Source organism: Cyprinodon tularosa, unplaced genomic scaffold (assembly GCF_016077235.1).
Source record: "Cyprinodon tularosa strain WSP-4 unplaced genomic scaffold, ASM1607723v1 ctg182, whole genome shotgun sequence".
NCBI classification, from domain to species: Eukaryota; Metazoa; Chordata; class Actinopteri; order Cyprinodontiformes; family Cyprinodontidae; genus Cyprinodon; species Cyprinodon tularosa.
In genome coordinates this window covers 1,010,709-1,024,201 of record NW_024038624.1, presented here as the reverse complement: position 1 = coordinate 1,024,201, position 13,493 = coordinate 1,010,709, and the positions used below count along the sequence as shown (strand labels likewise).

The 13,493-nt window shown below is 37.0% G+C and overlaps 1 protein-coding gene across 4 annotated transcripts in view; it reads left to right on the top strand.

The window, feature by feature from the left end:
* The first annotated feature begins 660 nt into the window (after positions 1–660).
* The window catches only part of tprb (translocated promoter region b, nuclear basket protein), a 42,128-nt gene continuing 29,295 nt past the window's right edge, over positions 661–13,493 (top strand). For 3 of the 4 annotated variants that reach the window (XM_038282408.1, XM_038282407.1, XM_038282406.1), the window contains exons 1-12: positions 689–839; positions 1,154–1,258; positions 1,349–1,422; positions 2,947–3,043; positions 3,170–3,273; positions 3,355–3,519; positions 3,620–3,712; positions 3,808–3,888; positions 4,370–4,457; positions 5,286–5,426; positions 5,566–5,666; positions 6,827–7,024. In XM_038282408.1, the coding sequence (XP_038138336.1) occupies positions 689–839; positions 1,154–1,258; positions 1,349–1,422; positions 2,947–3,043; positions 3,170–3,273; positions 3,355–3,519; positions 3,620–3,712; positions 3,808–3,888; positions 4,370–4,457; positions 5,286–5,426; positions 5,566–5,666; positions 6,827–7,024 (1,398 nt within the window). Of the gene's footprint in view, positions 840–1,153; positions 1,259–1,348; positions 1,423–2,946; positions 3,044–3,169; positions 3,274–3,354; positions 3,520–3,619; positions 3,713–3,807; positions 3,889–4,369; positions 4,458–5,285; positions 5,427–5,565; positions 5,667–6,826; positions 7,025–13,493 lie in introns of all 4 variants that reach the window. The other variant, XM_038282405.1, reaches the window with a different exon arrangement.

Below are 13,493 nucleotides of genomic sequence, written 5' to 3'. Positions count from 1 at the left end.
GGAATCCTTTAGGGTTTTTGTCTTACCATTCGTACCCCTCTTAGTCAAAACTATTAATGATTATCTAAATGTGGAACTTACAATAACTGATTATAAAATAAAGACTATTGTTCTTAATATTTTAATCTGAGCATTTAATTATTATCATTGCATTCTTTTAATCTCAAATAAAAACTACATAAATATGTTGCCTGGAAGTTAGAAAGGAATCAAAATAAATACAAATTAATATGATATTAACCTGTATTTATAAAACTGGAGCTCCTCTGATTAACTCTCCTATAAATACATTTAAACTTGATGAATTGGGAACAAAAAGCAGAACTAAAATTATTGTCAGACTGACTTAATTCGTTTTATTTGTTTTCATCAAGACACCTGAGCTGTTTTGATAGCTCCGTGTTAAAAACAGCTAGCTTAGTACACTAGCCCCACCCGCCAGCGGCCAAATAATTTTTTTCCTGGATCAGTGCATATTGGATTAGTTGGTGATAGGATAATAATACTGTCAGTATTTATGCAGAAATGTTCATATCAATACAAAGGCGATTTTATTTCATTGTATTACATACTCATTACCAGTAGGAGGCGGTAGTGCATCTTTAAACGTTTTCCAACCGCTTAAAAAAAAAAAAACAGAAGGAGTAAGCGTCAAACAGCGCGTGCGCGTTCAGGTGGTGTATTGAAAATGGCGGCACTGCTGTTGCAGGAGTTGGATTCCTCCGAGCTCTCTAAACTGCCGACAACTCTTCAAAGCAAACTTGAGAAACTTTTATTAAATCGGCAATACGAAATCGACTCTTTAAAAGCACATCATGAACAGTTCCGGGTTGACAGCGGTGAGTTAGTGCTAATGTAGCTAGCCGTTAGTGCTAAACATGTTGGTGAGGAGGAATGACTGTAAATAGCACAAGTCATTTATTAACAATAGTAAAAATTGTGTCACATATTTTTATACCTGTAACAATACTATCGGATAGTCTCATTATACTTATTATTTTCAGAACAGTTTTAACGTTTTATAAAACGTAGGCTAGCTAAAGCTAACACCATCGATTTTGTTTTTTGCTAACTGATAGTTTTTGCATGCATAAAACATGTTTTTTTTTAATCTGGTATAGGTTGATATAGTCTGGTTATTCTCCCTATTTAGAGCAACAGTTTTTCGAAAAAGTTGAACAACTTCAGCGGTGTCAGGCGGAGCTCTTGTCGCAGGCTCAAGAACATCTAAAACTCAAAGAGGATTTCACTAAACTGGGTAAAACTTTCTCCGCTTTGCTTAACTCTTTCTGGTTCTCATTTTTTACTGTTATTAATTAATAAAATTACTATCAAACCTCTGATTAAGGTGAAGAACTAAAAGGTGTGTCTGAGAAGAACAGGGAAAATGAGTCTGTCCAGGAGAAGTTGTCATCAGAGCAGGTAAAGCAACACACAGAAAATACAAAGATGGTTGAAAAACACAGAAAATACAAAGATAGTTGAAAAACACAGAAAATACAAAGATATTTGAAGCTGCATTGGACGGCCCCTGCAGCAATGAAAGATTTCATTATCATTTAATTTAGCCAGCTGATCGGCAGTGTGCAGTAACATGAGGTGGAAAGGTACCTAGCCATGTATAGCAGTGGTTTTTAAACTTCCACTTTGTACAATAAAATATGATTTCCACCTATCAGATACAGTGGAATCCGCCTATAGTGATCACGTTGGTCTAGAACCTATTTGAACACTATAAGCGGTTAATTACTAAAATCGAATTTACAGTTATTTTCACTTATTTTTTATGCAGAATATCATCTAAATGGCATTTGTATGGTTTTTCAATGAGAAAAATGAAATGAATTGGATAGCTTCCGCATTTACTGAATTTTATTACAGTACCATGCAAGTTTAATTACAGTATACTGTGCTGTGCACAGACTTAACTCTGGTAGCCTACCTAACTTATTATGTGCTGTGTGCATTTTTTTTACAATTCTGAAAATAAAGTTTGAAACAAATGCTTAATCACAGCACAGTACTGCGCTGTGTGCGGACATAACTCTGATAGCCTACAGTAGGCATATGTAACTTATTCTGTGCATCAGCTTTGCTGTGCCACCAGTGCGTTTTTTTAAGCATGTCTGAAAATAAAGTTTGAAACAAACAATAGCAACATAGAAGATAACTGCAAGGGCTACAAAAAATTAAAGCTAGCTTACCTCTGTTTTGTGTTGGAGATCTGCTGCGCCGCATTATGAAAATCACTTAACATATTTATCCATGGTTCCCTGGATCAGAGTTATGTCCAAAACCGAGTTCACTTCTTTTTCAAAACAATGTAAAAGGTCAAAGTTTTTTAATTCAGCATGCAGGAGACTAGTCTTTAAAATGCAAACTGCATTCCTCATCTCAGCTCTGGAAGGGACAACATTGTCCTCTTCTTCATCCTCCCCCTCCTCGCTGCGTGCAGCACTGGTACCCTTACCAAAGCGCTCTTATACCTCTGAGACGTACACGTCATTTTAAAATGATTTTTGCTCATGTTTACATTCATAAAATGGCCAAAAATGAACACTATAAGCCGATTTCTTGATTACTATAAACCAATAATTTAAACAGCATTTGTATAGAAATGATTCTGTCCCAAGCCTTGTGATCCATATAAGCAGTTGATTACTATATTTGTGACCACTATAAGCAGATTCCACTGTATGTTATCATGGTTCTAAAAAGCTAAATACTTTTAGATTTAAAAAATGTCTTTTATTATTCTTACACAATTTGTGCCAGGAGACAGCCTGCACCATCCTCTTTTGTTTTATGTTATGACAGGATGTTTGTTTACACATCAAACAGCTGTTTTTTTTCTTTTCTCAAACACACTTTCAAATTTTATTTGCAAATCGTCCCTGACATCTCCCACCATATATTGCAGTAAAACCCTTCATTGTTTCTCTTTAGACCTTGCTTTCGAAAGTCAAAGAGGATTTGGAGGCAGAAAAGCGGGAACTCGTGAGAACCCTGGAAAAGAGATCTCTGGAAGTAGAAAATCTAAATGGTAGGGACTTAAACGAATGATTTGTACACTGTTTAATTATTTATTGTATTATAATATAATAATATAATTATTTATGTATTTAAAAAAGAACATGACTATACCCAGTTTTTTGTTTTGCCCTTTTAGATGACTTGAGGCAGCTGAATGATAAATTAGTGGAAGTGAACACCTCCAAGATGGCTCTGCAGAGGAAGGTGGATGAACTTGAAGCTTCAGAGGTGAATATTAAGGTGAGTTCTGAGATGATTTTTGTTTTTTATAAATATTAACTTATAAATGAGCTATTGGTCATAGTTGTTTCATCTGTTTAGTACAAGGAGAAGCGTATGGAACAAGAGAAGGAGCTCCTGCATAGCCAGATGTCTTGGTTTAAAGAGGAGCTGAAGGCAAAGACGGAGGAACTGCTCTCTCTTTCCAGGGAAAAGGGGAATGACATCTTGGAGCTGAAATGTTTGCTGGAGAATAAAGATGATGAGGTTGGCTAAATTTCTTTATTTGTAGAAATATTTTGTAGTTGAAATGATGTATATTCTTAGAATCTTCTGGCTTTATTCATTTTAATAATTTGATTTGCAGTTAACCAAACTTCACGATCAGGTGACCAGTTTGAAAACTTCAAATGAGCATCTTCAAAAGCAAAATGAAGACATGATCAACAAACTGAAAGAAGTACGTGTATTTCCAACCTCATATTGCCATTTGAATCGCTTGTTGTGAAATGCATGAGATTTGGGATCACTGATCTGATTTGCTCCTTTTTTCAGGCAAAAGAGCAACAGGCCATCATGGAGGAGAAGTTTCGCAATGAGTTGAATGCCAACATTAAACTTTCCAATTTATACAAGGTATGGAAAATATTGTCAAAGTGTTTTCTTTTTCACTACCCAGTAATCTGTGCATCGCCGCAGCTGCAGGTGGATCAGAACATCGTCTCAAGGGGTGGCTTTGATAGTTTAAATACAATTGAGAGATGTGAACATTGTCTTTCAATATAGTTAAAAGATGGAAAGAATGGTTTTAGTTACCAGTGTGACCAGAATGAAGACGGTGCAGCAGAGAAAAATAATTTTATGAGCTACTCTCATAAAAATCATAAGAACCATGAATACAATATTCCACACGACTGGTCCTATTAGATAACAGCATTTCACACACATACACACAATACTTGATGACAGTCTAGCCCAGAATGTCTTAAGTCCACCATATTTGCCCATTGGAGTTAATTTTGCTTCTCACTGCCAGTTTCTCAAGTGGCTTATTTAATTTAGCTCTAAAATATTGGAGAGTTTCCTAAGGATGATGTTGAGTTCCTTGTTCTGACAGGGCGCAGCAGCAGATTCTGAAGCAAAAAGTGAGGAGCTGAGTCGGGCCGTGGAGGAGCTGCACAAACTGTTGAAAGATGCAGGAGAAGGTAGGAACCCAGGCTTTCAGTTCAGACTTTGAATACACCCGCAAAGACGGGATTATAATATTGTTTTAATGACTTATTAATTGAGAAAGATTTATTTATTTATTGTGGAGTTTCTTATGTACCCACATGGCCACATATGATGTTTATAGCAGAACCTTTCAGGTAATTTTTTTTTGTTTTGGCAGAAAATAGAATGGGTTTTTAAGCCAGTGGATAAGTAATTTTGTAGCGTCAAGGAAGTGGGGGTTTGGAAACCAAATACTTGGATTGCTTTTTCTTTTTTAATGTTACAAATATTAGATATTTTTCTTGAATTAATAATTGGGCTTATGTTTCTACTGACAAATTATTTTGTTACTTAAAACTGAAGAAAGCCATCACTGAACAAAGTGGGAGGATTTCGAGCTTCCAAAGAACAAAAATTTGGTCCTGGAATTCATTCAGTAACCTAAGTAGTCTCATCATGATTCAAATGGCCAAATGCAAAGCAGCAGACTCTAACAACTCAAGAAAACAATGGGTGGGTCTGATTTGCATCTGATTTGGATTGTTCTTTGGATGATGGACCTCCATGCTCCTTAAAATCATCACTGCTCCAGCTATAGATTGCTCTGGTCCCAGCGGACAGAACTGACACAGACCCCTGGATAGGTTACAAAAGGTTTTCACTGAAAAACTGAAAAGTCAGTGTGCCTCGTTTAAGCCTGTTTTATTGTCAAACAAATATAAGTTCATGTAAACCAGCTGCAGTTATTAGGTATTCTTAATTTTAGTTTTCAGCTGTAATTCTGAACTTTTCTCCTTTTTTCTATCTCTTTTATTTTTTAGCCAACAAGGTTCTTGAGGAAAAGCTGCAGGAGATTAACGGTGAGTCGGAAAAATCAGTGAACGAGTTAAAGGAAAGGATCCAAGGCCTTGAGAAAGAGCTGGACAACGCCAACGATCTGCTGTCTTCTTCTAAACTCAGAGGTCAGTTATGTTGAATTTAGTTTTCCTTAATCTTTTTTTAATTGTTTCCTTTGCTGCTCCTTCTCAGATTACACTGAAGTTCTCACCCAATCTTCCTGTCAACAGTTAGATGATTTCCTGTCTATATTTTTCTCATTAGGACCTGCTGGTGGAGACATTCTGGCAGAGGATCAATTAACAACAATGTCTGCAACAGCTGCTGCTGTGTCTAAAATAAAACCCAGCATGAAACTGACTGAGGTAAAACCGTTACTTTTTAGATTAGAGAATTAATTTAGACCATAGGTGTTGTTTTCCTCTGATTCCGTGGTTTCTGTAGGCCAATACAGACTATTTTAACATTAACCTAACTGACCCTCTATGTGCCACAGATCTTTATATATTTATTTTTGGGGAGGGGGTTCTTGAAGCCAGTATTGCGTTTTCTTTCTCTGTTTAAATTATAAAAATGATGAAACAAATGTTGTATTAGTCTCATTTTATTCAAAAACAAAACATTTATTAACAAACAAAACATTAACAATGGATAGCAGACGGAGGAAGCAGCAATGTCTTCACTTCACATGATCTCTAAAATGGCTAAATTTGGAAGCTCACATTAACCAAAAATGCTGGTGCTAACATCTATGCAAATCAATAATAATGGCTTCGGTTCTCATTCCACACAAAAGCCCGACCCTGAAGGGAAGAATGTGATCTTGAGTATTTCATGTTTAAAACTTAATTTTAAAGAAATTATACACAAATAAAAACAAAGAAATCTGAGAAAACAGTAAAGTTACACTCAAAACCTTTTTCTGATTAAGAAATGTTTCAATTTCATTTCTAGAACTGTGCGACGACCTGGTGTCTGAGTATAAACCAGCCTTTAATCCTACCCCCAGTGCCATAAATGCCTAAAAAAAGAAAAAAGGAATAAAGGATAAATTCGATCCTCGAAACGACTTCACAGTTACAAACCTACTGTTTTTGTAAAAAATCACAGACAGAAAATACCATAAAGGCTTTTTTTCATTTTTACTGTTCAAGATATTTTTACATTTTCATTAGTTATAAAAATAGACTAAATACATCTGAATATAATCATTTCTTGAATCAACTTCACTCAGATTCCATAGAGGATGATATAATCACTGTAATTTAAATCTTTTGGTTTATCCTGATAGCTGGTTATCGCTTTTAGACTTTCAGGTCGTCCTACTTCAGTTCTTTGCTGTAAAAAGCCAAACTTCACAGTTTCAAATGACCACGCCTCAAACGGATCTATGGAACATAATGAAAACGGATTGTTTTATCTTGTTTGAAAAAGTATTGAATCCAGATATTGTGATCATCTCTAAATAACGCCACCAAACGGTTTCATCTTAAAGATGTTTGACTGGAGTTGTGTGTGTTTTCAGTTGTACACGGCGTATCTGGAGAGCCAGGAGCAGCTGCAGTTGGAGCGACTGGAGAACAAGCGTGTCAACAAGTATCTGGATGACATTGTGCAGGAGGTCGAAGCAAAAGCCCCCATCCTCAAGCGGCAGAGGGACGAGCATGAGCGCATGCAGAAGTCTGTGACCAGTCTGTCAGCCAAACTGGAGCAGGCTGTTAAGGTAGGCGATGTTGGCCAGTTCTAGATCTTTGGGGGTTTACTGCTACCTCTAATTAGATAACTTCTCCTTGATATTTTTGCAGCAATTTAGAAAAGAATAGAATAGAAAATCCTCTTAGGTCCCGTCCACACGAAGTCAAACCCTGGCCTAAACACACACATTTTTCACCAAACCAGCCTCTCATCCATACGAAGCCGGCGTTTCGGGGGTCTGTAAACGATCGTTTTTTTTATAAAGCCTTCAGAGGGAAGATTTTGAAACGCTGTTTTCGCGTTTCCATCTTTAAGCTCTAACCGCATTTTTTTCTCACACGCATAGCGTCGCCTCTAAACATGCATGCGCGACACAGTATCACAACAACAATGGCAATTGTTACTGTGTTTAACAATATAAAAACTGTGCACCTGGAGAATAAATATCCAAAGCAATGGACATTTTTACAGCAATGGATATTTAATAATAGCAGCAACATCAGAGATGTGAAAAATGACAGCAGCATGTTATTTAACTGACTACGGTAGAAACTGCAAATTCAGCATGAATGCAACAACGTATTGAGGTTTTTGAGAACAGAGTTGGTTATAGAGTCGTGCAGCTGCTTGGAGGAAGGCTCTGTGATGACGCTCCCTGGTGCATTTAAGCCGGGCATACACTGTGCTATATATATTTTTTTTTTCCAGTTGTTGCAAACACTTACAGCTCACGCTGTAAGACGAAACCACAGAATTTAAAAGTTCACAGCTAACAATGTATGTTCTCATTCTGTGAGACCCGACTACCTGATGCAATCTACCTGCTCACAATGTACGACTAATAACGTTGGACTCCGCAGTGAGATGGCACTAATCGGACTCGTCTATCCGGAAGCCAAACGAGTAAAAGAGGAATATGAAGCTCACTAGAGTGAAACGCTGCCATAGCAATTTGTGCAATTTTGTGCTGAAAGCCCCAAAAAGAAAAGGCAACAACGTATTTGGACAAAGATGGCTAAGAAAACGTAAAAGAAGAGTCGTTGTTTGCACACAGAGCGATTTGCCCACGACGGCCGATTGAATTTCTTCCTACCTCACGATTCCTGATAGGCAGGTGGTTTGAGAGGTTGATCGCCTCTCGTTACCCCCGTACACTACATGACGCACGATCAGGGTGAAAGTCGGACCAAAAAGGGCAAAAAGTTGCACAGTGTAAGCCCGGCTTTAGGGTACAGCAGTCTGTCACTGAAGGAGCTCTCCAGTTTTGCAACAGCTTCATGCATGGGGTGGGGAGACTTTATCCAACAGAGATGTTAATTTGCTGATAACAAATTGATTTTTAAAAACACGGTATCGATCTATTTTACTTTCAAAATCTCGTGAAATTTCATCGTTCTGTTACAAACTCTCGTGATATTTTGCAAATTTGTGAGATTTTGTTAGTAAAATAGATCGATACCGCGTCAATATATCAACATATAAAAATGGCAAAATTTCGTGAATTTTCGGGGGATTTCGTAGCATAACGATGACATATAGCAATATTTCATTAGTAAAAGAGATTGATATGGTGGTTTTAAATGGCAATATATCAGCATATGAAGATATTGTGATATTTTAATGTGTCAATATTTTTTCCCTCGTCTTTAGAAGTTTTTAAGTCTGTAAAAAAGTTTTTGAGGAAGAAGAACTAGTATTTTTTTATTTTATTTTTTTTTTCAGACTTTAGAAACTCAGAAGCTGATCAAATATCGGGTTAAATATCGGTGTGGTGGCCGATGTCCGATATTCAGTTTTAAGGCCGATACCGATAACAGCCTTTCCGCCTATTAAATAATAAAGAATAAAAAATCAACTAAGCAGTATGATTGGCCTAAAATATTATCACTACCATGTTCTACTGGTTTTGTTTTTATGAAAAGTAGGAATCGGTCGTTTTCATGGAATGCCTGAGATTTACACACTCAGGCTATGGGGTTCTTAGCTTTTGTTTGTAGCCTGTCACCTTGCTCTGATCGTATTTTGCTTCTACTAAACATTGAAAATATTAAAGATACATGATTGTATAGTAGGATAATGTTTTTACTTACCAATCTAATAATAAATTTGAGAAAAGATAAACCGTTTTACATCCAATTTCATCTTTCAGCCAGTTTTCTTCTTTAAGCCTCCTCAGTAGGTTTAAACTTTTTCCTTGCCTCAGCCATGACCAGTAGTCGACCAGACGGAAAAATAGTAGAGCAAAAGCCTTAGCTCCATTACGATATAGGAGTCTGTGACTGTAAAGCGATATGTTCTTCGAGGTCATGTGACCTGGCCAATTCCCAAGTTACATAGTCAGTATTTCAAAAGTGAAGCATAACTCGTAGCATTGATGATGTCAAGTGCTGTATATTGGCCTAAGAAATCATTTAAAATAAGTCGTATGCATGAACTCTTCAGGTCACAAAGTCCACGGTGTGTCTTTAAAGAATGAAAAAAGTTTATTGATCTTCTTTCGTCGTCTTCGATCAAGATGGTTAATTGCTAAACAGCAATGTTCTTAAAAATCTGGGTTTTCTCTTGAATCAAGAGGATATTTCATAAAATGAAGGGCTTCATATTTTTTACAGTAAATAAAAGAAGCACATCATTAAGTTGTAATTATTTAGCTGTTAAAAACCAAGCTGTGTTATAACTGAATAAACAAAATAATGTCTTGTTATACATAATTAAACTATACATATTTATAAGATATAATTTAACAGGTATCTGTTGGGATACTGAATACAAAAAGATGAATAAAATACATGAAATGCATGATTTTTAATGTATTTTTATTATTAACACAGGTTATAACACTTCGATACGCTGTAAGACTTTGCCACTTTGTTTCACTGATGTAACTAACTGTGATATAGCTCTGATTTTACTGTAATTTGTGATCTAAGCAATGTTTATAAGTGACTGACTTATTGCTAGCCGGACTTTTCTATCATTTTACAAATATTTTGCACAGCGCTCTCCCCTCTCTATCATCACATCCTTGCTTTCTAAACACATCAGAGAAGTTGATGCTGCTCCTCCATACACCGTGTCCAAATGGGCTTATTTAGGTGATAACTGAAGTTTATCCAGTGTTTATTTTTATAAAACGAACAACATAAGTTAATTCTGCATCCTCGTTGCCATTAAAAAGTTAATAAATCCAGACCGGATCCTTGAATCATTCATGGTTCCGTTTCAGCATGCCTCCATTCTGGAATAAGTTCTGTTAATGCCTTGAAGGCTCTGCTTAAAAAGCAACATCAGCACTCTCTAGTGGACGGCAGTGCAACATCAAGCAGATATTATCAATTAACTGGATGGAACAAATTTGAAGTTGATAAACCACAAATCAACAATTAATTAGTTGTTTATTTGTTTACATCTCTAATAAGAACTAAAAACCCGAATGGATTTTATTAAAATTGTATATGCTGCACTAACAAAAGAAAGTGGTGCTTATGTGGATTAGAAAAGATACAAGCAGTCACAGTTTTTGCTGATTGAAGAAATCTGCAGCAGCTATTTGTATTCAGGCTTCATTAGAGATACATTAAAGATACTTCAACCGACAGCAATTTTGGCCAATTTTTTTGTGTGTTTTTCTTTGTTTCTTGGCATTGCCCAATACTGGTCAAAGAATGCTTCGGCCTGATAATAATAATAATAATAATAATAATAATAATAATAATTGAACTTAATTGCTCTCACATTGGAGAAATTTACCTCTGCATTTTGACCCATCCCTTGGGGAGCAGTGGGCTGCCATTGTGCGGCGCCCAGGCAGCAGTCAGGGGTTAAAGGTCTTGTGGAGGCTGTTGGGATCGAACCGGGTACTTGCAACCTTCTCAGAGCAGAAGCGCACTGCTCTGATCTCTGTAAAATCATATAAAGCACATGCATTTCTGTTCCTTCCATTTTTTTTTTGTCCATTGTTAATGTTTTGTTTGAAAATAAATGTTCTTTTTGTTGTTTTAACTGAGACTAGTGTAACATTTGTTATGATTTTGTCATAATGTAAACTGAGGAGGAAAACTCAATATCAGCTTAAAAGATAAGTAATAAGCTGCACATATCAGGGATTGGTAGACCAATGTCAAAATATTCACACCCCATGAGAATAAACCTGTGTACTAATTAAGTGCGGACGTTTGCTTGAAGCACAGATTCCCTCTGCATAGCTGTTCTTTATGGGGCCAAAATGGTAGCTTTAATATTTGCAAATGTGTGTGGAGAGTTGTGTGTCTGTATCTCGGTTTGTGTGTGTGTAGTGGGATTTGAAAATGTGTAAATAAATCTGTAAATGTGTGAGGAGATTTGTGTGTCTGTACAACAATCTGCAAATGTGTAAAAAAATCCACAAATCTGTATTCAGATCTGCAAATGTGTACTGAGACTTGCAAATGTGTACTGAGACTTGCAAATGTGTAGATCAATCTGTAGGCACACACAGAGCAGAGATTGCAAAAGTACTCACTTTCCGTACTTAAGTAAAAGTACAGATACTTGTGTTAAAAAATACTCTGGTAAAAGTGGAAGTACTGATTAAACTTCTTTACTCAAGTAAAAGTAACAAAGTACAGGCTTGTAAATTTACTTAAAGTATAAAAGTAAAAGTAGAAACCACTTTTTTCATGCCGTTGCCTACATTTTAAATGGATGTCTGCCAATAGGACTAGATCTCCGTTGTATTCATTTTCAATCATCTCGTCGTCCATGCTACTATGCTAACACCACCGCCACCAAGCTGCAATGATTTGCCGCGAATGAATACCGCCGAATCTGTCGATTCATCTTGTAGTGGTGCGTCAAATGCAACATAGATTCCCATCCAATTAGACTGAATTTGGTATTTGTGAGAAAACGGCTCGTCAGCTCCCGTCTCACGTCAGAGGAGGAGTAAGCAGATGACTTGCAAAAAGGTGGTAAGAACCAGCGGACAACAAAATTCAAGTTCAAAAGCGTGTAGCGGTTTATTTACTGGTGCAACGGTGAAGACAAAAAAAAAACAAAACAAACAAAATACTTTCAAATAAAGAAAACAAAACCGGCCATTGCAGGCCATTCAAAACACTGACAGCCTCACAGCAAGCTGACTTTAAATATAGTCTCTCTAAGCAGACCTTCAAAAGCAGTTTCTCCAACCAGTTTCTCCAAGCAGCCCCCCTAAGCCATTGGGAGTGTGCCCCTTAAATAGACCCACCAATAATCAGCCAATTGGGACAGCCCAACTAAACAGGAAGGCAAATCGCCAATAAAGCACAGTTAACATTGTAGAAAAATAAATACAGACAATAGCATCATTCATACAAAAACATACATATTTATGAAATAATTTAACCATACTAACATTACCATTTCACCTACTTATTACATTGCAAACAATTATTACATACATTGAAATCCCACTTAACACCCCTGCCCCCTAATAGTCTTTTCCAATGCCCTGGGACAATGGATAAGAGACTGGCTCCGATGCGGTACGTGTTTCCACACGGACCAGTATGCTGACGGACTAAGGGAAGATGTGTAATTTGACTGGGAAGTTTTATTGCCGACTACGGAATGTATATTAAAGCTGTCGCAGTGGGTACCTTCAGAGTTTGCTACGCTGGTGAGTTGTAATTTCGGAACTAGTGTAAATTACCGGGTGAATTGTTTGGAACTGCCGCCGCCATGACGGCCGGTCTGTGGTGCATGCTGGGGAATGTAGTGAAGGATGTGATGCTGTGTGTGATAGACGGCGGCTACACTTTGCAAACAGAGGGGGAAAACTGCTCCGTTTTCACAGTATTGATGACGTGAAAAATAATAACGGTAACTCCATTGAAATGATTCAAAACTAAAGTAACGAGCCAATTTTTTAAAATGTAAGGAGTAGAAAGTACAGATATTTGTGTAAAAATGTAAGGAGTAGAAGTAAAAAGTCGCCATAAAAATAAGTAGTAAAGTAAAGTAAAAATATCAGAAAAATCTACTTGAGTACAGTAACGAAGTATTTGTACTTCGTTACTTCCCATCTCTGACACAGAGACACTTGTGTCTGAAGTATTTTCGCTTCAAGACCCAGAAATACAGACAAATCATTGGTTACAAGTCAAGCGGTTTTTCGGTTGGCTCTCTTTACACACGTGATTTTTGCTACTCTTCTGCCGCGTGAGATGCACAAATGCATAGAAGGATTTGTATGTGTATTTTCGCGATTTGTAACCCCTTGCGCAGGCTCGCAGGCTCACATGCTGCCCTGACCGCAGGCTCACAGACAGCCTCTCTCTGCTGCGACAGTTCAGCACAACTTGCTTCACATACAGCCACATACCACCAGTTGGCGGTATTGTACAGTACGTGACGTTACTGGGGTCCTAAGGGTTGTACCTGCTAAGTTGAGAGCAATGGAATCCCGTCAGCTTTCTGTAAGTATATTTCTTTAATTTTTTCTATAGTTTGCATTAGTAAAACTGTTTCTTCTTCTT